The sequence below is a fragment of the Zootoca vivipara genome, chromosome 3 (assembly GCF_963506605.1).
Source record: "Zootoca vivipara chromosome 3, rZooViv1.1, whole genome shotgun sequence".
NCBI lineage: Eukaryota > Metazoa > Chordata > Lepidosauria > Squamata > Lacertidae > Zootoca > Zootoca vivipara.
Window position 1 is genome coordinate 86,504,481 of NC_083278.1, and position 21,207 is coordinate 86,525,687.

General features: G+C 40.3%; 1 protein-coding gene across 1 annotated transcript in view; it reads left to right on the forward strand.

Moving 5' to 3' along the window:
• Positions 1-21,207, forward strand: part of BABAM2 (BRISC and BRCA1 A complex member 2) — a 132,229-nt gene that overhangs the window by 28,224 nt on the left and 82,798 nt on the right. Inside the window, exon 7 of the mRNA XM_035111504.2 lies at positions 16,109-16,218. Within this exon, the coding sequence (XP_034967395.1) occupies positions 16,109-16,218 (110 nt within the window). The remainder of the gene's footprint in view (positions 1-16,108; positions 16,219-21,207) is intronic.

Consider the following 21,207-nt stretch of genomic DNA (forward strand, 5'->3'; position numbering starts at 1 on the left):
ACTTAAAATCAGAAGAGTCTGGTTAAGCCTTTGAAATTTAGTCATTGCATCAGCAAGCCAACTGAGGGGGAGGTGCCCATAGGAACTTTCCTATCGTTATTACAGCTCAAGCTACTGAATTAGAGCCAAGGAAATTGCCTCTGTTCACTTTTAAATATATCCTTAAGTAAACAGGGAGCGAATATACAGAATTTAGATAATTACCAAACTTATGCTTGGCAACTCTGCAGAGCTGGAGGAAGAGTAGGAGTTTGCATGAAGGAATATAAAACACAGTATGACTGTCAAAAGGACTAGTTCACATGTAACACTGAACCATGGTTAAGCACTACATAGATAAGCAACAGCAAAGGCAATTGAATCATCAGGACCACTCATCTCCCCACTTTCTCTGTGTGACCAGGAGGAGGTTTTCCCCCCATTTCAAAGAATCTTGGCTTAGCATTAAGTGCAAAATGAAGTTGGCTTATATAGGAAGTAGTCATCAGTTGTTGTAGGCCAGGTTCTGTAACATCTACGCTGAGATTTGAAACTGAAAATAAACACAGTCAAAAATCTGCTCCCAGACATGCAAGTGGGAGAAGGAATCATTTGACTCTGATGCTGTGCTTTGACTTGCTGAGGCTCATCCATGTAGGGCTAAACCATGGCTTGACATTGCATGCAAATCAGCCCAAGAGCTAATGGTGAAGGAGAAAAACACTAGGTAGAATATGTTATACTGAAATGAGGAGGTGTAACCAAAGATCAATAATTAAGTTGGAAGTAAAATCCCATGATCACAGATTTAACAGTGCAATATCATATAAACGATGCTGCCCCCAATATCGGGCAAAACAAAAATGTCTTTACCTGGTGCTGAGATGATGACAGGGTTGGTACCAGGTGAGCCTCTAGAGTGGGTCTGAAGAGAGCTCTTGAAGCCTTTTTAGTTTACTTGGAAGCTTTCATGGATTATTGGTAAACTGCATGCATGCTATCCTTTCAATTATGAAAGACATGAGGGAAAGCTGGCAAAGTTTCATAATGTTTTGGACACATATTGTAATCTTCCAAGACTACTGGATTCCTGTCAGTGCTCATTTGACACTAAGTCTATAGTCCTCTAGACACTGGGAGTAATCCCAGTTGAATTCAGTGTGGCTGACTTCTGAGTAGATATGCATAGTTTTGTGCTCTAATTAATTTAAATCACTTCCGGCATCTCCAGCAAGTTCATTCTGTAGAATCTAAGTGATAGGAAATGTGTTTTGTTGAAACACAGATTGGAAGATGCTAATGTTAAGCTGTTATCAGAAATCAGTGTTAGGAAATCTGATGGCAAAATATATATTTAGGAAATAATCTGGACTATTGTACTGGGCAAGATGTAAATTCTTGACACTGAAAATGTTTCTGTTCACCCCCAGAATGAAATAATTAAGCGATAAGTATTATAGTCCAAACAACTCTTCACATTTATATGAATTGAGTTCATTGAGTGTGCAAACTATGTTTCCAACTGAATAATGTGTGGGAGTGCATGCTTTTATAATGAAAGCTTACATTAATGGTCTTACAAATGTGTGGGGTCAGTTCTATAAGAATACAATGAATTAATTTCAATAATTTTTTCTGCTTGTAGAAGGTACTATTGCCATCTTACCTGCACATTTTGTAGATACTAATTTTGGATGGTTTCACAAAGGGAAAAGAACTCATGGAAGGAGCTTTTTACTGTATTGTTTCTTCAGCAGTTGTAAAGGTCCAACAATTTAAAGAACCTCAGAAATTAAATATCTTTCCCCTGCTATTTCTTCTAAATTCTATTTATGCAGTCAGTACAACTGTAATTGCTGAGAACTGATTGGAACCATGCCGTCTGCAGTCCAACTCAAAGAAATATATGCAGCCTTATCAAATAAGTTATGCTTTTATGACTGCTGAAATGAATACTCCGAAGTGCAATAAAATTTTAATATATTTTTCTGCCTGAAATTAAATACTTGATTTACTGTTTGATTTACTGTAACTATTAATCTGAGGCTTATATAAGTTGGGAATTTTAAAGAGTCACCACTTTAATGTCTTGCAACATTTTTGCTAAAGAACAATATGCTTACCATTTCCTCTTGGGTTTGGTTTATGGCAGTTTGAAAGCCATATGTTGACGTTAGATGGTTTGGATCAACTCCTAAAACCTTTGAGTCCTTGACACAGGGTGGCTGATGTTTGCTTCTGAAATCCTGTGTTTTGTGCTTTTATATCCATAAAGGACAAAGCGTCAGAGCACTTCAACACCATTTATTAAGTTTCTTATTATAGTGCCAAATTTTTAATTGAATATTTGGGGGGCCAGTAAGGTTTTCAAACATTTCTGTTTATTTTATTTAAATGATTTATATACCTCTTAACTACAGTCATCTCTAAGCAATGCACAGAAAATACAATATGGAAAATGTAAAAATTAGTTAAAACTATTTTAAAAAACTATAAAAAGTGCAGCAGGGAGGAGGCCTCTCTGACCACAATTGGAAATTCCATAAATTTGAGCCCATGATACTGAAGGCTGCAGGGGACCACCGTCTGTCTCTTTTTTGCAAGGACGAGCAAAGCCTTTGTGTAGCAGTGACAGTGGAACAGGAAAAGATATTGATGGTCAACTAGTCACAGATTTAACCTTACTCTTTGCAGAGTGCTCAGAGTATTTGGCTGTTGGGAAGCAACTTGGAACATAACACACAACATTGGGATCCTGTTTTTTCTTCCCACTACACTCTATAGATAATTGGGTCAGGGTATTGGCCCCTCTCCCGAAGTCCTTTATTTCCCTGCTGATTAAAATAATTCAGAAATGGGAGTGGCTCCTTGCACTCTCACCTGTAGTTCTTCAGTTGCTTTCACTCTCCCTACTGTTACAAATTGTTTAAGGCTGCCTTATTTAGGGGGCAAAGGAACCAGAGGCAACAGGGGTGGAACAATCACTATTGGGCAGCCCCAAAAGTCCACATAAATCCAGACACCCATTCCCCCATGCTCCTCTCAATTCAGTAGTTCTTCTTCTTCTTCTTCTTCTTCTTCCTCCTCCTCCTCCTCCTCCTCCTCCTCCTTGTACATGTTCAAGTGTACATACTTGTCTGGTCTCCCTCTTCTCTTGATACTCACAGTGGCAGCTCAGTCGCAAAAGGAAAAACATGCCCCTGACATGTAAAATGTCCCAAATTAAGTCCCCAATATCTAGTTAAAGGATGTTGGGTAACAAGACTAGGAAAAACTTCCACCTGAAATCTTGGAAAGCAGCTGCTTTATTTGAGCACCTGCTTGGTAACCTAGAACTGCTACATGCATTGATCACAATGTGGAGATCCCTTTTTAAAAAACTCAATTCATACCCCTAACACAATACAAATGCCTTCATACTGAGTGACTCCTTGATTCTGGATATTTGTGGCATTAAGGCTGTAACCCTAAGTCACTGAAAGCAGAATAACTTGGGTCCTATATTTGATTGAAATTTGCTCTTCATGTTATGAATAATAGCTATATCCGATAGCCCAGAAATAAGTATGGAGAACTGGATAGAAACAGCGTATTCACGTATGTGCTTAACATGAGCTATATGTAGGCAAAGATGATTTACTGACGTGCAAAGAGAAATCATTTGAAAAAAATAGGTTGTTTTCTAGATCTCGTGTGTGGCCAGGCATTTGTATAAAATGCTTTGATCCGGATAAGAGGAAAATAGGTGATGCCATTGAGTAATAACCTGCAATTATTTTTTATAGCCATTGCATTCCAGGATCATAAATCAGTGCTTATATTGCTACAGTACAGAATTGGCATGATTACAGGTTCTGACAAGATGGTAAATCTGATTCAAGTAGTGTAATGCAAACACTTCCACTTGGTACATACAGCTTATAAGTGTAGAAATGGCTCAGTTCATTTGTCTTTTCTATATATAAAAAATTAAAATAACCCCTCAACTTGATAGTGATTTCTTGCATCTCTAAGTTGGGAAAACTGTTAAGTGTCATCTTTTTTTTTTCTGGATGCCAAGAGGAAGATATTGGTTGAGAATGATTGACTGTGGGCGACACGGTAATCGATCATGAAGTAAGATGTTAAGAAAAATGAATGACTCAGGTTTGTACAATGACAGTAAGGATGCTCCTCTGCTAGGGTTTTGATAGAAAAAGTTAAGTGGATTGGGGGAAATGAGAAAAGTATGACAATTCCTGAGGAAAAGACTAAAAGCCAAAGAGTGTTTTGATAAGAGAGAAGAAAAACACACAGGTCTTGGAAAAACAACAAGTATTTTATTCAGACCATATAACAGAATTCTCTTCCCACCTCTCAAACTTCTTTACTTTTTCTGCTACCCAGTCATGCAAACATGCCCTCTTCTTTGTATGCTTTATGTATTTATTATTTGAGCCAGCAAATTTCCTTTCCTCTCTTGAAAAGTGCTTTCAGGTTGTATAAAATGCTAGACAGATGGGAAAAATCATCTTAGCTGACTGATGTCTCTCTGATGATACATAAACCATCAGTTACTTGTTTGGGAGAACCCTGGGGGCTGGTGGGTTGGTTAACCTCAAACGGTGATTGCTACAGAAGCTTGTTCCAATCAGAATTTTCACTCTTTTAGTATGCATAATGCCGAGTATTCAAATAAAAATTAATTCCATTTAATTTCAGCCATTCTACAATGCTTATTTAAATGTTAATGTGCCCACTTTCTGATTTATTAAATTAGATTATGAAGAGTTGGACATGTTAAATATCCCCACGAATCTGATTTGATAAGATTTGAAATATTCCTTATTTTGTCATATGTTCCATGTTGCCTTTGCATATAAATGCCTTGCAAGTACTTTGTAGTTTAGCCTCGTAACATAAGCAAAGGCACATCTGTGTAGGAGCTGCTCCCATTCTAAGGTCATCATTTTGTCCCCAAAAGGGAACCACGTGGAAACCATGAGAAGACAGCGGTATATGAAAGGAAGGCCAGGAAACAAAATGTTGCAGTAGGTGGGTGAAACTGGGAGACTTCTGCCTCATGTTTCAGCTGAAGGGACAGAAGTGGTAGAGTGCAGATGGGCCACCGTGTTCTGCCCCTGCCTTCATCTTTATCTCACATAACACTGCAAAAAAGTTCCCCCTAATCAATATCTACTGTATATGATAAGTGTAATTGAGCTGTAATTGTGTAAACTTATATAGGCAAGTAGAGTTAAACAACAGCTGTTAAGTTCATAATGGCATCAGTGTTTGGGGTTCAGCTTAACTGGACAAGATCGGCTCCATCCAGAAAGCTAGCAATGGCCCTAGGAGCAGCACTGTTGTGAACGTTGTTAATGTGTAAAATGGCTTATCCATGGATACAGGAGCAATGACTCTGCAGAGATTTTCCTGAACACTGTAGCTGATGAAAATATCACTGTAATAGTGGAACCTGCTGCTGGTTCAAAATGGCTGTGGATGGGCAGATTCGTACAGTGCCCTATTTTGCATGTCATGCTAAGCCAAACCATAGCTTAGCACAAATGCACTGGTTTCAAGAGAGCAGATAGTGATGAGTTTGCTCCTCGCCGGTCATTTTGCGGCTATGGTGAACTAAGTCGTAGCTTGGCTTAACATGTCATATAAACCTGGACTTGTTTTTTTAATTCTGCTGGACAAACCATAGGACAAACTTTGGTTACAGCTCATGGTTAGTCTCTTGTTAGAGAGCTAAGCCACGTGGATGTCATGGTAAGCCAAACTATGGCTTAACTCAGTGCAACGCAGCAGCATAATGACTGGGAAGGAGCAAAGAATCCATGAGCTCCTTTTTGGGAGCTCACGTGCTTTGAGTTCACAGTATGTCATAGTTTGGCTTAGCATGTTATGTGAACCAGGTCACTGTGTTCTTCCCATCATGGAAGCCAAGCATTTGACCTAGATGATTCTGAATGCATGTGGATGCACACAGTTCTCATTCATACAGTGCCTTCCATTCGCTGCAGTGACAAAGCCGACTCCAGGACTGTATCTACATTGCTTCTCCAGAAATACCCCCACTCTTATGCGATCTCTGCATTTATTTATTTTTAAAACAAGGATCATAAAATTCTGAGTCATATGTGGTGGAGGGTCGCATGCGGGTCTTCACCTTGCCACACAGAAAATCTTAATTTTTGCAAATGTGTGAACTTGCCCTAAGTGGCATTCGGCAAATACATTAATTCCTTTCCTGTAGCAGACTCCTTGCCTGATTAATCAATGACCTTATTCTGGTAAGCATTTCTGTCAGTATCTGTCTTGCTAATAACTCTATTTAGCCTAGAGCATACGAGGCATCGACTTCCTCTTCAAAGATTGTTAAGTAAAAAAAAAAAGTGTTGGTAGTAATGTGGGCATCGCTTGTCCAAGAACGTTAAGACCTCAGTCTGATTTTTCTAACCATAAAAGGCGATGTGTTATGTCTTCCTGTTTTGTGTGGCTGGGAAAGGAGTAAAACGAACTTTTATTGGAGAAAAATATTTCCGTTCAAACAGTATGTGATAGAATAATATTCCAGAAAAGAGCCTTTGCAGCAAATTGTTATTCACAATATGTACTTTCTGGCTGCTAATTACTATACTAGTCCATGAACAACTATATACTATTCTAATTACTATATGTGCATGTGAAGACGCACAAAATAAGTAACAGTTTCTCCTGAATAGTCTTTTAAAAGTACAAAATAGGTTGAAGTGGTTGCTTGAAAACTTTGAAGAGTAGTTTATTAGGTAGCCAGTTTAAATGACGGTGTTTCCTGCTTTTTTCAAGTGACAAAACTTGTGATCTAATAGATGATGAAGCAGTTAAAAGTATAATGCAGGAGAAAAAAGTATTTTAAAACTGAACGGTACATGTTGCCAGTCTAAGAATCTGTTTCCTGTATTGCATTTTGCATTGTGATTCCTGCATTGCAGGGGGTTGAACTAGATGACCTTCGCGGATCCCTTCCAACTCTGCAGTTCTATGATTCATTTGTGTCCAGATATACATGCAAATGCAGAATATTTTGTTTTATATGTGCTGCAGCATTGTGATAGCCTTTCCCTTGGGGATAAGTTTGCAGGAGGATGCTAACCAAAAACAGCAGCAGCCAAACAATTTATGATGTGAAAACTGTACATTTTGTGGTGAGAAAGAACAGGCTTTCTCAGTCTCATGGAAGAAGTTGGAGGGGGCAGGATTGCCATCAAGCTGCTCTGTGTACTTTTGGGAGAACATATATACCCTGCTTTAAATGCCCAACATGCTTTTTATTTTGTGTATTTATTACGGGGGCTGCGGGAAGGGCAAGACTTCTACTGCCTTTCAGATCCCTTTCTAAAGGAGTGCTGTTGTCCAAGCCTAATCTGTTAGGAAGAGTGTCTGTATCTGGCATTATTAATCCAAACTGGATCTTACATCAGGTAGATAGTCTAGACCGGGAGTGGGGAACCTGTGTCCCCCCAGATATAGTTGAATTCAAACTCATGTCTTTATGGCTGATGAGCAGGAAGAAGGGAATTGGTGGCCTGCAATATCTGGAGGGCCACAGATTCCCCAAGCCTGTTGTAGACTACAGTATCTTAGAATACACTATGGTGTGTTTTGATCTTGCATCTCTTAAGGATGTGGTGCTTTCCTCTTTGCATTCACTAAGGTTACTATGTTGGTCCTGGGTAGCACTTGAACCCGAGCTACAATCAAACTTCTGAGCTAGCCAAGGAGTTATCACCATAATTATGGTAGAACCCTTCAGCTCACCCAAGGCAAGGGGACATTTGGGAGTGGTGAAGGTCCTTGCCACGTCTGTGCTCATTGAAGTGACTAAAGGATACAGGTTGTCAAATCGTTTTTGTCCTTGGGATTATTGCAATATTCATCTGCTGTATATAAAACTGGGGAGTGAATCCTGTCTTCCATCCTACAACCTTAATAAAATGAGATATGGAGCAGAAGAGTCGTGAAAACTGAAAAGTTGCAAGTTCTGTTAGAGAAAGAGAAAGTTAAACTTGCCTCTTCACTTTGGAACATGCCTCCTAACATCCATCTCAATAGTAGAGAGTAGCAAGAAGGGGAAACAAGCAGCACCAGGTGCGTGGGAATTGTGAAGAGCAGGTAGATAAGGAAGGGAACGGAGACATTTGAAAGCTTATAGAAGTTCACAAATGTGAGAAGAAACAGGGAGCCAATGTTCAGAGAAGTGTGGTGGAGCAAAATCAACTTTGCAACAAATGGAACATAAATTTCTTTTTTATCAGTTGTCTTAGCCTCAATGAGTGAGTTTTAGTCATGAAAGTGGCCTATAAATATGTTAAATAAAAAATTATTAGATGAGCTGAAGAGTTTAAGATAGCGGAAAGAGTTTTGAAGGTAGAGACAGAAAGACAAAGAATAGGCAATAGGCAATTCACAAAGAATAGGCAATAGGCAATAGGCAATGTGCTCACCTACTTGCTACTGGCAAACTCATATTTTAGCCTGTCAAGAGTAGTGCTCCTGGCCAGGCAGGACTAGTTGCTTGTTTATAGGGTTTGTTACCAAATATAGGTAGCCTCCTAGGTTGAGCACAGCTTGGCATAGAACACACTAGCTCATACCATGTTTGCATCACCCTAAGATAGTTTATGGGAACAAGATGTCCTTTTACCTCCCATGTAGGTATGCAGCAAGGGGTTGATCCTATTAAGAAAGGTATCCTTGATATCTGGGCTTGTGATCACACTTGAAAGGGACATTGCTTTTTTAAAAGTGCCAGATTGGGCAGCTGAAATGAAAAAGAAATCCATTTTGATGCAGGTTGCACATTTTAAATACAATGAAAGAAAATGCTGTCCAAGAATCAGTCCTGATAATATAAATAGCATTATGATGTGCCTCTGAAAGATCTTAAAGCAAACAGAGCATACACAGAATGCGTCTAACTTCTGCAAATTAGATGTCAAATTTAATACTAAATAGTAGTGTTTATTACTTGTACTTCACAAGATCAAGCCCTGTGTTATAACATTCTCAAGATTCCTTAGTATGTTGTCAGTTCTTATCTTTTCACATTAAGATGTCAGGCTCCTCAGGCAAGAGTTCATCTTTTCCTTTATGTCTTGAATAGCTCAAGTACACTGTTAGCAAAATAATACTGCAAGGTTTATTCGAAACTGTTTGGTATAGGTTTAGAGACTTGTCATGTAGCTAAACTATGCTTTGAGGGTTTTACCTGCTGGCCAAACATAGGCACATGGCTGTAATGTCAACTCATTCTTACTGCACTACCATCATAAAAACAAAAGATGCCTTTAGTGTGCATTGCATGATGCAAAGAAACCACCCGCATGGATGAACCTGAAACTGATGCACTGTTTTTCATTGTTGCTTTAGCTTCCTATGTTTGTTTTTGGGCATAACTATGATTGTCCTGTTGAGGACAGGAAAGACATAGGAGCTCAATTGGGTCGCCTCAATCTTGAGGTGTTCATAGTATTCATGGAGTGTATATGGTTAGGAGAAGGGAATTGAAGGAGCCTGAGCAGGGTGTTCACACTGCAGTATTGTTGATAAGGGTAGAAATATCCTTTAGCTAGACTGCAATCAGTTTGGGGGTTTCTACTCTTTTGTTTGACAATATCGGATGGGTTACAGTAACTCAATGTGTCACTTTCTAAAATATTGTTTTGACATAATCTGGTGAAACTGTATGTTCCTTTAAAAAATACTTTGGAGTCCTGTTTATTGAAAGGACAGTAGTTTTCCCAGTAGATTATATCTAATGTAGCCAAGTATGTGTTTAGATTCATAGCTCTTCCTGTCTTTCAGGCTTAGGGAAATAATGCAGTGTGTTCATATGAAATGGGAATAATGGGCATAACCAAGAAGCTCTTCTGAGCGAGACTCATGTGCAGTTTCCATTCCTTTCAAGAGGGAAATAAGAACTTGGGTTGTGCCCAGTTTGTGTAATATGAAAGCCAACAATCTCAGTTTAAGATGATAAGGATTCAGCTTTGAATATTGGTTTCCATCTTATGGTGGTAATAGTGACCATGAAGTCCTTAGCTGAGACCCAGATAAGGGAGCATTTGCCATAAATATTGAAGTCCCCACCCCCAATATGTTAGAAGTTCACAATGCCGAATCCAGAATGACCTTTGCCAATCCTGCTGCCTGACCAACTTCGTGGCTGAGCTGAAAATTCTGAATGATGATGATTATCTATATGCCGCCCATCTGACTGGGTTGCCCCAGCCACTCTGGGCGGCTCCCAACAAAGTGTTAAAAGCAATAAACATCAACCATTAAAAACTTCCCTGAACTGGGCTGCCTTCAGACGTCTTCTAAAAGTCAAATGGTTGTTTATCTGTCTTGACACCTGATGGATCCACAGCGCAAGGTACAAAACTGGCCATGTTCCCCACAGGGTACCTTCTGTTGGAAATATCTCCGTCATCTGGCATGGTCCTTCCTCCCTGTCTTCCCTCTCTTGGTTAATGTTGTACCAAATATATGGCTGGAAATACTCTAGATCAAAAGAAATCCTCTTGTTTCATCCACCCAAGGCTGTATAATAAGCAGCAGATTTCAGGTTGTGGAAAGTGGATGTTTTATTAAATAGTACTTACTTCAATCACATCATATCCAGGGAGGGGAACAGCAGCTGAGGGAATTCCAGAGGTGTGAGTCTTGCATTTATTGAGGTTAGATAGAGGAGGCCTGGGGCAGCTGATAACAGACTCAGTATAAATGGTCCCCCCCACCCACCCAAGTACTGGTAAGAAGAAAGTAAGGTGTACCCATGGCATTCTTAACTCTCTCCTGACTTAGTAGTGAGAGCTGGGCTCTTTCACAGGGTATGAAAGCTGCCTGAGATGGAGGGAGAGCTGCTGAAGCAACTCTTACTCCCTCCCAGTGAAGTTGTTGCCGCTGTTCAGTATGTATTCTAAAAGCAACCACTTAACTTGGAAAAGAACAGTGTAGTCTCTATCCTGATTTTATCAATCAGTTTTATTCATTATCTTGGTTTTTACCCCAGGAATCTGTAAAATTGACACAAAAATAACTTTGCTGTGCAGATCCATGTGGTTAGAAAACCCTTCCAGTATGTAAGCAAGAAAGGAGTTTTCACAATCTCAGCAAGAGCTTTATCTGCTATTTGGGCATGATTTGATCTGAGCCATTTAGCTGCAGAGAATATGTTTTGTGGGCAGGGGTGGGAGGGAATTCATTACAGTCTTTTTCTTTTCTTGGTTGGATCCTTTGTCATCAGGGACTGAGCAAAATAACTTGGACTCAAGGAAGAGTATTCAAAAGTATTTCTGTGTAAGAGAAATGGCACTTTTGCCTGAGCACCTCCAGGTTGTGATTTTCTGAGGTGCTGCCATAAGGTTTGCAAGCAAGAGCTGGTGGAATGGTTGTGGTGGTTTTGCTGTTGAAAATTCCAAAACAAGCTATTGGATCTGATTGAATGTCTAGTTATTCTGTAGCAGGGCGGGTCCAAGACGTGGCTCAAGGGCCGCATGCAGCCCTCAATGCCTTTTTGGGTGCCCTTTGGCAACATTTCCAAAGTTGGGTAAGCAAGGCGCTGGACTTTGGCAAGGAGGCATGAGGGCTCCCACAGTGTCCTAGTGTCCCTCCACCTCCCTCCCAAAGCCTAGTTAGTGCTTTCCCAGTTTTGTGAAGGAAGTGGGAGGGCTCTAGGACCCTGTCGGAGGCTAACACCTCCTTCCCAAAGCCCTGGCATCTTGCACAGCTGGCTTTGGGAAAGCAGCATGAGGGCTGGGGGGAGGCATCAAATTTTAGTCTTCCCCTCCCACCCCCACTGAGGACAAAGCAGTGTGTGGCCCGCAAGTTCCATGTAGAAGCTCATGTGGTATGGAAAGTTGGGCTGCCCTGTTCTATAGAGCATTAAAAAGCTTTATAATTTATGTAGGCCCTACATCTAGGTTTAGCACAATGAAGAATAAAAGAGACAGCTCCACTTCCGGCGTTAGAAACTTAAAAGAAAAGCCAAAATACCTTCCAAAGAGGCAGATCATGTATTGCACAAAACACATGAGACACTGAAGCAATGATATTTTTTTAAAGCACCACTTCTTTAGAGTTGAGGAGGCGACCAGAGATGTTCGTGTGTATGTGCCATTGTTTTAAACTATATCTGTGTGTATAGGGGTGTTTTTTGTGTTTCAAGCAGCCTGCAGTTCAACAGGCAACTTCTAGAGTGGCAGTATGACATACAGTGGTACCTTGGTTCTCAAACGGCTTAGTTGTGAAACAAATTGGCTCCCAAACACCACAAACCTGGAAGTAAGTGTTCTGGTTTGCGAACGTTTTTCAGAAGCTGAATGTCCGACGCAGCTTCCACTTGAGTGCAGGAAGCTCCTGCAGCCAATCAGAAGCCGCGCCTTACTTTCCAAATGGTTTGGGGAGTTGAACGGACTCCCGGAACAGATTAAGTTCAAGAACCAAGGTACCACTGTAATACACATCCACATTTCAGCAGAGTTATTTAAGTTCTGTATGTTAACTGTGTTGTGGCACCACTGTGTAATTCATCCTTGGAGATATAGCCACTCTCCTTTTTTCCATTGGTCAGTAACCTTGAGGCTTGTTTTTTACACAAGGATGGACTGCTGCTCTCCAACAAGTTTGCATCTAAACATTGATTTTTCAGTCCTCCTCGCGTGGTTGGCATTCACTTTTCTGCTCTCTCCTGGAGAGCCCTAGTGAAGCATCTGTCTGCCCGCCATGCCCTGTAGAGTACCTTTGCTGAAAAATCCTCCTCTCAACTGCTTAAGATAGTACTGTGCTATTGTCCGGCTAGCTATATCTTTATTCATACAGTACAGAGGAGCTTCAGTGCTATCATATTTAATGGGTAACTTGAGATGCAGGCTATGCTTTTCTCTGAGATGGAAAGAGGTGTGTGTCTTTGTAGAAGGCAGAAACTTGTTTCATATGTAGATGGTCATAAAGATGAAGCATGAGGAAATCTTTCATACCTGTCTATTTATTTTAACTAAGCTTCTCCTGCACAGAACTGCAGTACAAAGGAGGACTGGCCCAAAATCGAGCAGTGGAGTTCTATTTCAAGCAAGGTTCCTCCATCTGATTTCAGGCAGTTTCCCCCTTACACTGCAGTTCCCTGTTCAGGATCCCACCCACCCCACCACCACCAGAAAGAAAAAACAACCTCTGGAGAGGGGAGGGGAAAGGAAAGATTGTTTGCGCAAGCTGCCTTCCTCTCACGCAACCACTGCATACAACACAGTATTTTTAGCATCTAATATCTCCAGAATGAGGAAGCTGTCTCCAATACTGCCAATTAACACGAGGCTATAAATGTTAATAATGGAGGGGGGGGACGCAGGCAGGCAGACAGGCAAATGGTGGTGTCCTTCAATCTAACTGGGCAAGAATGGTTACGGTAGGGTAATTGTGTAGGTTTGTGCAAAGGGCTGAACTGGGAACATGTACACCCTCTGAGATGGGTGTTAGTTACAAATAATTATGGGTACTTGGTTGGCATAAATATTGCCTTTCCTGAGTTTATACCTGTTTTTTTAGGATTCTTCATTTCTCAGATCCTTACTATGCAACTTGGTTCTACTCCAAACACAAGGGGAAATGAATTATAGCAGTTGTAACGGTGTAGAGCAGATGTTTTGGTTGGACTGGCTATTAGCCACTGTGACTCATCATAAATCCTCAGTTCCAGTAAATCCCCAGTTTTTAGTTACAGTAGGTAGAAGGATGCAGGAAAACAATGTGTTGGTGCATTGTGCTTTGAATGTGTTTGGCCATTAGTTGCCAGGAATCTATTTTTTAAAAGGTTACTCTGATGTTTAATGGCTTCGATGGTCAAATAAAAAACAAATGGTGAAAGGTATCCTGAAATCTACATCACTACAAGGAATAAAAACTGGCACATTGTTTAAATGATCCTAATGAATAAAACACAAAATTCAGTTAAGAGAGTTTTAGCATACTATACGTTGCGGGGAAATGATTATTTTAAAAATGCATTGGCATTAAATTATTTGTTTTCAAAAGAAACTTATATCCCCATCACTCCAATATGCACAGGAGGCAGTTTACAAATACAAGTAAAAACAATATCAAAATCTCTGCATAACAAATTGGGTTTTTTGTTTTTTAAAAAAGTTGTATGTTCTAAGCATCCCCCCCCCCCCCCCCGGCTTAAAACCTGTGATTTTCAAAACTAGGAACAGTAGCATTTTCAGAACTTGGAACAGTGGCAGGGAATTTTGAGCAGTGTGTATGATCACACGGCTTGTTCACAGTATAAACCATACCGTAGTGCCCCATAAATCTGTTCTGTGGTCCTCTGGTAGTGTGATCATACACTTAAAGAAGAGAGAGAGAGTCTATCAGACTAGGAGTTCTGTAAAAGTTGTGCTACCACTGAAATGGCCATGCTCCTGGATCGTACCAACTGTCATTTCAGTGTGGGCAGTATGTGAGCTGAGTGAGGGCAGTCACTAAGCTGAGACTTTGATCAAGTGGATTTATATGGGTGAAGGCAGCCCATCACGGTGTGGTTAACTTAAACTGGGCCAGTATACTAATAGGTAACCAGTGCCTTTGGTATAGAATCTTTGTGCTCCAGTTGCCACAGCCTGTTCAAAATCCTGACAAGCCACTTTTTGTACCAGATATTATTTCTGAACTCTCCTTGAAGGCAGCCCTGCATAGAAAGTGTTGCAATAGTCCATTCTGAGTGTGGTTAAACCACTAGGGCATCGACTACCAATGTCAGATCTGCTTTCTTCAGTAAGTGCACTCTGCTTAGAGAAAGTGCAGTTAAGTGTGCAAAACAATACATATGCAGCCCCGGGCTCCCCGATGTCTTGGGGTGTTCCCCCCCCCCCAGCAGATAGGGAGCAGACAGTGGGACTTAAATACAGACATGCATATAGAAGTGACTCAGTATTATAAGCAGGCCTGCATGACCTCCAGCTCTTGTCCAGGCATGCTACAAATTCTTCCTGCAAGTGTCATCTGTGATACCTCTGGCTTGGTTTACCCCCCATAGAGTATTTCTCTTTCAAGTTGCGATAATCAGAGAAAGGATTCCATCATGCTTACATAGTTGTATTGTTATCTCTTTACCAAATAAATAATTAAGTATATATATTTATCATAGTATTTATATAACCCCCCTCTTGCAAAGCATCAGGGAGGTGTGCAACAACATACAAACATTTAGGAGCAATGCAAATACCCTTCTGAATTATTGAAATAGAGCAAACTGATTTATTCCCAAATTAAGACCATTGCTGCATCTAGCCCAGTATTGGGACAGCAGCTCTTTTGGATTTCAGCCTTTCCCAGCCTTTCTACCAGTGAACGAACCTGATTACATTCTGCATGCAGAGCATGTGCTCTACTTCTGAGCCATGGGACTTTTTGCCAGAATATTTATTCTCTGGGGTGTTAACAGCATTGGAAAGAGATGTTGCTTGGTTGCTCACAAGTCCTCTTACAACTTTTAAAACAAAAACAAAGAAAGCCAATCTGATTGAAACAATTGGAGAACTACGTTTTTCAAATTTTGGGAGGGTCAGCAGAATAGTCCATGCACATGGCCACATTTGGCATCTAGGAAACCATAAACTCACTTCCTTGATTTTAAAAATAATCTTGCATTCATAGTTGCAAAGGGCAAATTGAAATGGTGGTGGCAAAATGTCTCAAGATTACAAATCATGAAGCAAAGAATCAACCCATATTCCTTGTTTGTTACAGTTATAATTTTTTTATTATTATTAAGAGCTGAGTTGAGTTTTGAGGGCAACAATTTCTGCAGAAGAATACTGTGACATGCCCACTAGCAGTAGTTTGACACCTGCCATGTTCATAGCAATGACATGTAATTTATGTCGACCACACACACCTAAAATATGCAGATTTGCCCCTGCTAATGTTCTGTTTTCCAGTGTGCCCCTCAGTGCTGAGCAAGTTGTCTCTAGACATTTTTTAATGGGTTGGACTTGCAGACTGCAAACCTCTTGAACAAGCCTTGGACTCTCTCCTATTATTGAGCTTATGTCTACTTTCAGTCTGAAGTTGTTTTCTTTTTGTGTATGTTTGTTTGTAGGATGCAAATGAAGACCCCGGGGAAGATGTTGCTCTTCTTTCCGTCAGCTTTGAGGATACAGAAGCTACTCAAGTTTTCCCCAAACTGTATCTGTCTCCACGAATCGAACAGTAAGTGCAGCACCTCATATAGGATATTCCTGTTCTCATGACATTTAATTGTACCTCTTGCTGTTCATGCAGGAAGTTTTTGGGGGCATCAAACCTCTCTGACTTTTAATTGACAAAAGCCAAGAGTATGATTGTATGTGGCTATGCTGGTAAAGCCATGCAGCTTCCCATGCCAGATCCATCCTTAAGTATATAATACTATTAGAGCTGAGCCAACACTGGCTGTATTGCAAGCAGCTTGTAGCTTCCTGAAATGGTATTGGTTGAAGGTTCCATCTTTTCCCTCTTTATTCCATTGACCACGCCCCCCCCCACCCAAGGGGATTTAAGGTGCAGAGATTTTTCTCATATTTTTTTTCATTAGGGGAAACATATAAAATGCCAGTGACAGGCTGATCATCGAATCACAGAATTGTTGAGTTGGACTGGACTACAAGGGTCATCTTATCCAACCCACTGCAATGCAGGAATCCTTTGCCCAACGCGGGGCTCAAACCCACATCCCTGAGATTAAGAGTCTCATGCTCTACTGGCTGAGCTATCCCCTGCTTGTATGTCAGTCATCTGGTCAGTCAACGCACTATCCCAGTAGCAACTTTAACTGAATAATACACGAAAAACAGCAGTGAATAACCATAGCAAATGGCACAACTCACGTATCAAAAAAATGAAATAAAGTAAATTAATTAAATGCTACTATTTAGCAATGTCACAGCTGCATGAGTGACAGCCCCAACTCATGCCTTTGCCCAGGTTGGGTGTCTTGTTAACCCCTTCATTGTGTTTTCCTATGCAGTGAACCTACATTGTTGCAACGTGTTTCAACTGTAGCTGGTGGATATTTTTATTGAGGGGCATAAATCAAAGTGTCTAGAACTCTGGCTGTTGTGCTAGCTTGTGTGTTTCTTTATCTCTGAATCTCAACTACTGAAAGAGTGGGGTCAGAGTAATGTGAACCAGGAAGTGATGCATGTTTCCCTGCCACAGCCTCTGTATGCCTGGTGGTGCATCATTATAGCATTGTGAGTAAGTTGGTAGCCAATCTTCCAGCCTGTGTAGTCAGGAGTGGGGAATGCAATGCAACAAGCTTCATTTTGCAAATGGACAGAGCACAGGTTAAATTTAATTCTCATCTTTTTAATGCAATATTTAACAGGGAATAGGATCAAGCTACCAAATAATTTTGTTATATGTTGTTGTTCAATAGCATTTCCCCCTAAACTATGCCCTATGAGAATAGAAAAAGGCTGTTCCAGATTAAGCAGTATTTAGGCAAGCTGTAAGAATGCTTTTCTTAAAGTGCAGTTGGGAATCTGTGGTCCAAAAAGCTGTTTTGACCAAGCACATGAAGGAATATTTAACTTGAAAGTTACTGTGCAATACATTTAGCAGACTTGCTAATAAACTAATTTTGCTCCTAAAATGGAAGCATTGGAAGTGGTGGGGGAAATGCACTGGCTTCATTAGTTTTCTTTTCTTCCATTTTTGGAGCTGAGTGCAGCTCTGTTCCTTTTCCAGCCCCCCCCCCCCACCGTGTGCGCGCTCTGTAGTTCAGTCTTGAAAGGTCTGCTTCAGAGCTTCAGGCTTAAATGTACTTTACCTTAGAGATAAGAATCCATGGAAAAACCTCTTGTTTTGCTTTACGTCTCAACAGATGAAGGCTTCCAAAGAGAAAGTTACAAGTTGTTAACCTGAAAGAAAACCTCAAAGGCTTTAAAGGTTTCTAGTGTCCTTAAATGGACGCCGTATCTAAGGTGGAAGACCTGCTTGTTCAAATACCTAGTCTAGACAGTGTAGGATATTGAAAGAAAGAAATGGTCTCAGGTAACTGATTGGACAAATACATCCTCCATAGGTTTGTTTTTATTGTAGATGTTCAATGTGCATACACTTGGATTGTGAACGTCTATGGAACGCAGTGCCGAGTAATTTGCAAAAGAACAAAGTGTAATTAGACAGGATTAATTTTTGATTAGGATTAATACTGATCATACTGAAGGAGGCTTTGGGGCTTGGGAGTACACTGGACCTAGCTTTGAGAGGCCACTGTAGCCAGGAATGTTCCTTCCCCCAAAAAAGCACTTTGAGTGGTATATTGTGGTATATTCATCTTGTCTGCTTGAGAAATAAGTGTCCCTGCCTACCAAGGTCCAGTAGCCTAGTTGCAAGGCATCCTTTAAGAGTCTACCTTTGAACAATGTCCAGAACGCTGACTGCATTGTTGACTGGCTACAGCTGAGGACAAGATACCTCCAACTCACAAATGACTGCTCTGGTTACCAGAGTTTCCAAGGCCAATTCAGAGTATTGGTTTTAGCCATTTAAGGCGTAGGTGGTTTGGACCCCAGATATTTGGAGGAACTCCACCTTCTCTGTACACCTCTGTATGCATTAAGATCTGCATTACTGCAGACCAGCATAAGTAAAATTGTAATAAGTGAACTTAATCAGTCATAAGGAATGTTTCTCAAAAGCTGCTATTTGCATTGAGAAGATAGGTCTCTGGCCCCAGGCCCATAAATAGCACGAGGGAAAGGGTTAAACTCACCCTCTCTATGTGCTGTAGTCCTGATAGTTATCAAACACAACACCCAGTAGCTGCTGTTTTCATTTTTAAAACTAGGCACATTAAATGCAAATATGCATTTACCATCACATTTACTTTGACCCTATGACAGCTGCTGTCAAATTTAACATCTAGTTAAGCACTTAGACATATTTTATGAAAATATATTGTTCAGACACCTTCAAACATTCTTTAGCAATAATGGGGTGATAAGATTTAAATACAAGTCATAATGGTCTCATGTGAAAAGGTTAAGTGCAATGCATGTTATCAAGATTCTTTTAAGGAAGAGAGCACTAGAAATAATCTTTTGTTGACTTCCAATGCAAGCAAATTACACAGTTTATTTCATTGTTTTAATGCTAGCTGACTATATTTGTGAAAAGGAAGGCCAGTGCTTCAGCAAGTGCTTGTTACAATGCTAATTGTAATCTCCACAGTTGTTTATCTCACATGAATAAGTATAACTTTGAGAATTTTGCTAGGAATACAAAAGTTCTAGATAGTTAATGGCCTGTCACCTTCTTTGGTGTAACCTCTATCGACTAAATCAGGCATTCCCAAACTGCGGCCCTCCAAATATTTTGGCCTACAACTCCCATGATCCCTAGCTAACAGGACCAGTGGTCGGGGAAGATGGGAATTGTAGTCCAAAACATCTGGAGGGCCGAAGTTTGGGGATGCCTGCACTAAATTATACTACCATTTTATTGGGGGTGGGTAATTTGTGGTGTAGAAGAAGGTAATTGTGAAGATCGATCCATCTCTTTTAGATTTATGATTGGTGAATTCTTAAGGTAAAGTGTATACAACTTTTTTTTTTGCGGGGAGAGAAAACTACTCAAGAAACTTTGTTAAATTTGAATAATTGCTTACTTAATTTTTATCGGGTATTTCTGAACTGGCAAATCTTGGCTTCATGTTTAACATCTTACATGAAACATGAGTAGGCACTTGCAGTGTTCAACTCTGTGGTATACTTACCCTCCTGAAAGTTAACAGTTTAAGTGTAAACTTAATCCATCATGGAGCCTTGGCTTATCAAGCAAAGCTGCCACTTGTGATCACTTGACACTCATACAAATATATCTACTTGCATGTAATTTTGTCAGAACATTAGAAGGCCTCCAGAAACCTAAAAGGTATGCTTTAGTGCAGGCATCCCCAAACTGCGGCCCTCCAGATGTTTTGGCCTACAACTCCCACGATCCCTAGCTAACAGGACCAGTGGTCAGGGATGATGGGAATTGTAGTCCAAAACATCTGGAGGGCTAAAGTTTGGGGATGCCTGCTTTAGTGGCTAGAGCTCTTCCAGATTCTTGTTGTGTACTTTATATAAACATATTCACAAGGAAGAGCTCTGCCTCATCAGTCTTGAAACATTAACCGAGAGGTATTTATTGCAAAATTAAGCAAATGTATCTGATATCTGTCTTAACAAGCAAAATTATTTTAATGGGTCAACTTTAGTGAGCTGTGCCAGATATAATAGCTGTAAACCCTGCTTCTATGTTTTCCCGCACCAGCAGCCCTGTGTTGCACAGAATAATTGGGTGCAGTTTATAGATACAGCTGCTGCAAGCGATCGTGAATCAGAAAAGAGCAAGAGCCCACTTCCAAGATGGAGGCACGTTTAACAAAGAGAATGAATATGCATATCAGGAAGGATGAAAAAAAAAGTTCTTGGTCTCCTCTTAAAAATAGGTGGCCCCCGGCCTCCTTCTCCAACTTATAAGTCAGAAGAAAGGGAAATTTTAATGCGATCACAGGCAGCCTGCTCTTTTTTAAAATCTCATGTTAGGTCCAAGGAGTACCTTGGAGACAGCGACCACAAGTCTTTAAACTGATATTATTAAATTGGCGCTGGACACACATGGTGATTAACTACATTACTGTTATTTGGCAATGGCAAGGAAGGAGTCTGAGTGACTAACATGGATTTTGAGCAACAAGTCATTCAGCAATAAGGTTGGGAATGGAGAGACATCAAATTCCTGCTGCCTCCCTTTAAAACATTTTTTCCAAAGCACAGTGTATTACAGTTAGCAGCAACAGGAGTTGCATGTTTACATTTCTATTACGCTAAACACTGATTTATTGTTTGACTCACACTATCCAACTGTTTCCAGATTTTAGCAGCATATGAAGTTTGTTTCCAAGTGATTTGGAGAGTGAACCAGTTTCAGGAACATAAATCTCCAAGGAACTCTTTCCAGTTGGTAGCCTTCTCTTTATTACCAGTATATTATAGCTTCCTCTGGCTTCCAGTATGCTTCAGTAATTAAAAGTGTCATAACAGGAGATCCATCTGGTAAAAATCACAGCTAAATGGAGGAACTTTTAGAAATAGGTAGAGGGGGCTTATTAAAATATAAAACAAAATTTTAAACAACAGTACAATCTGAAATGTAAGCAGAAATATT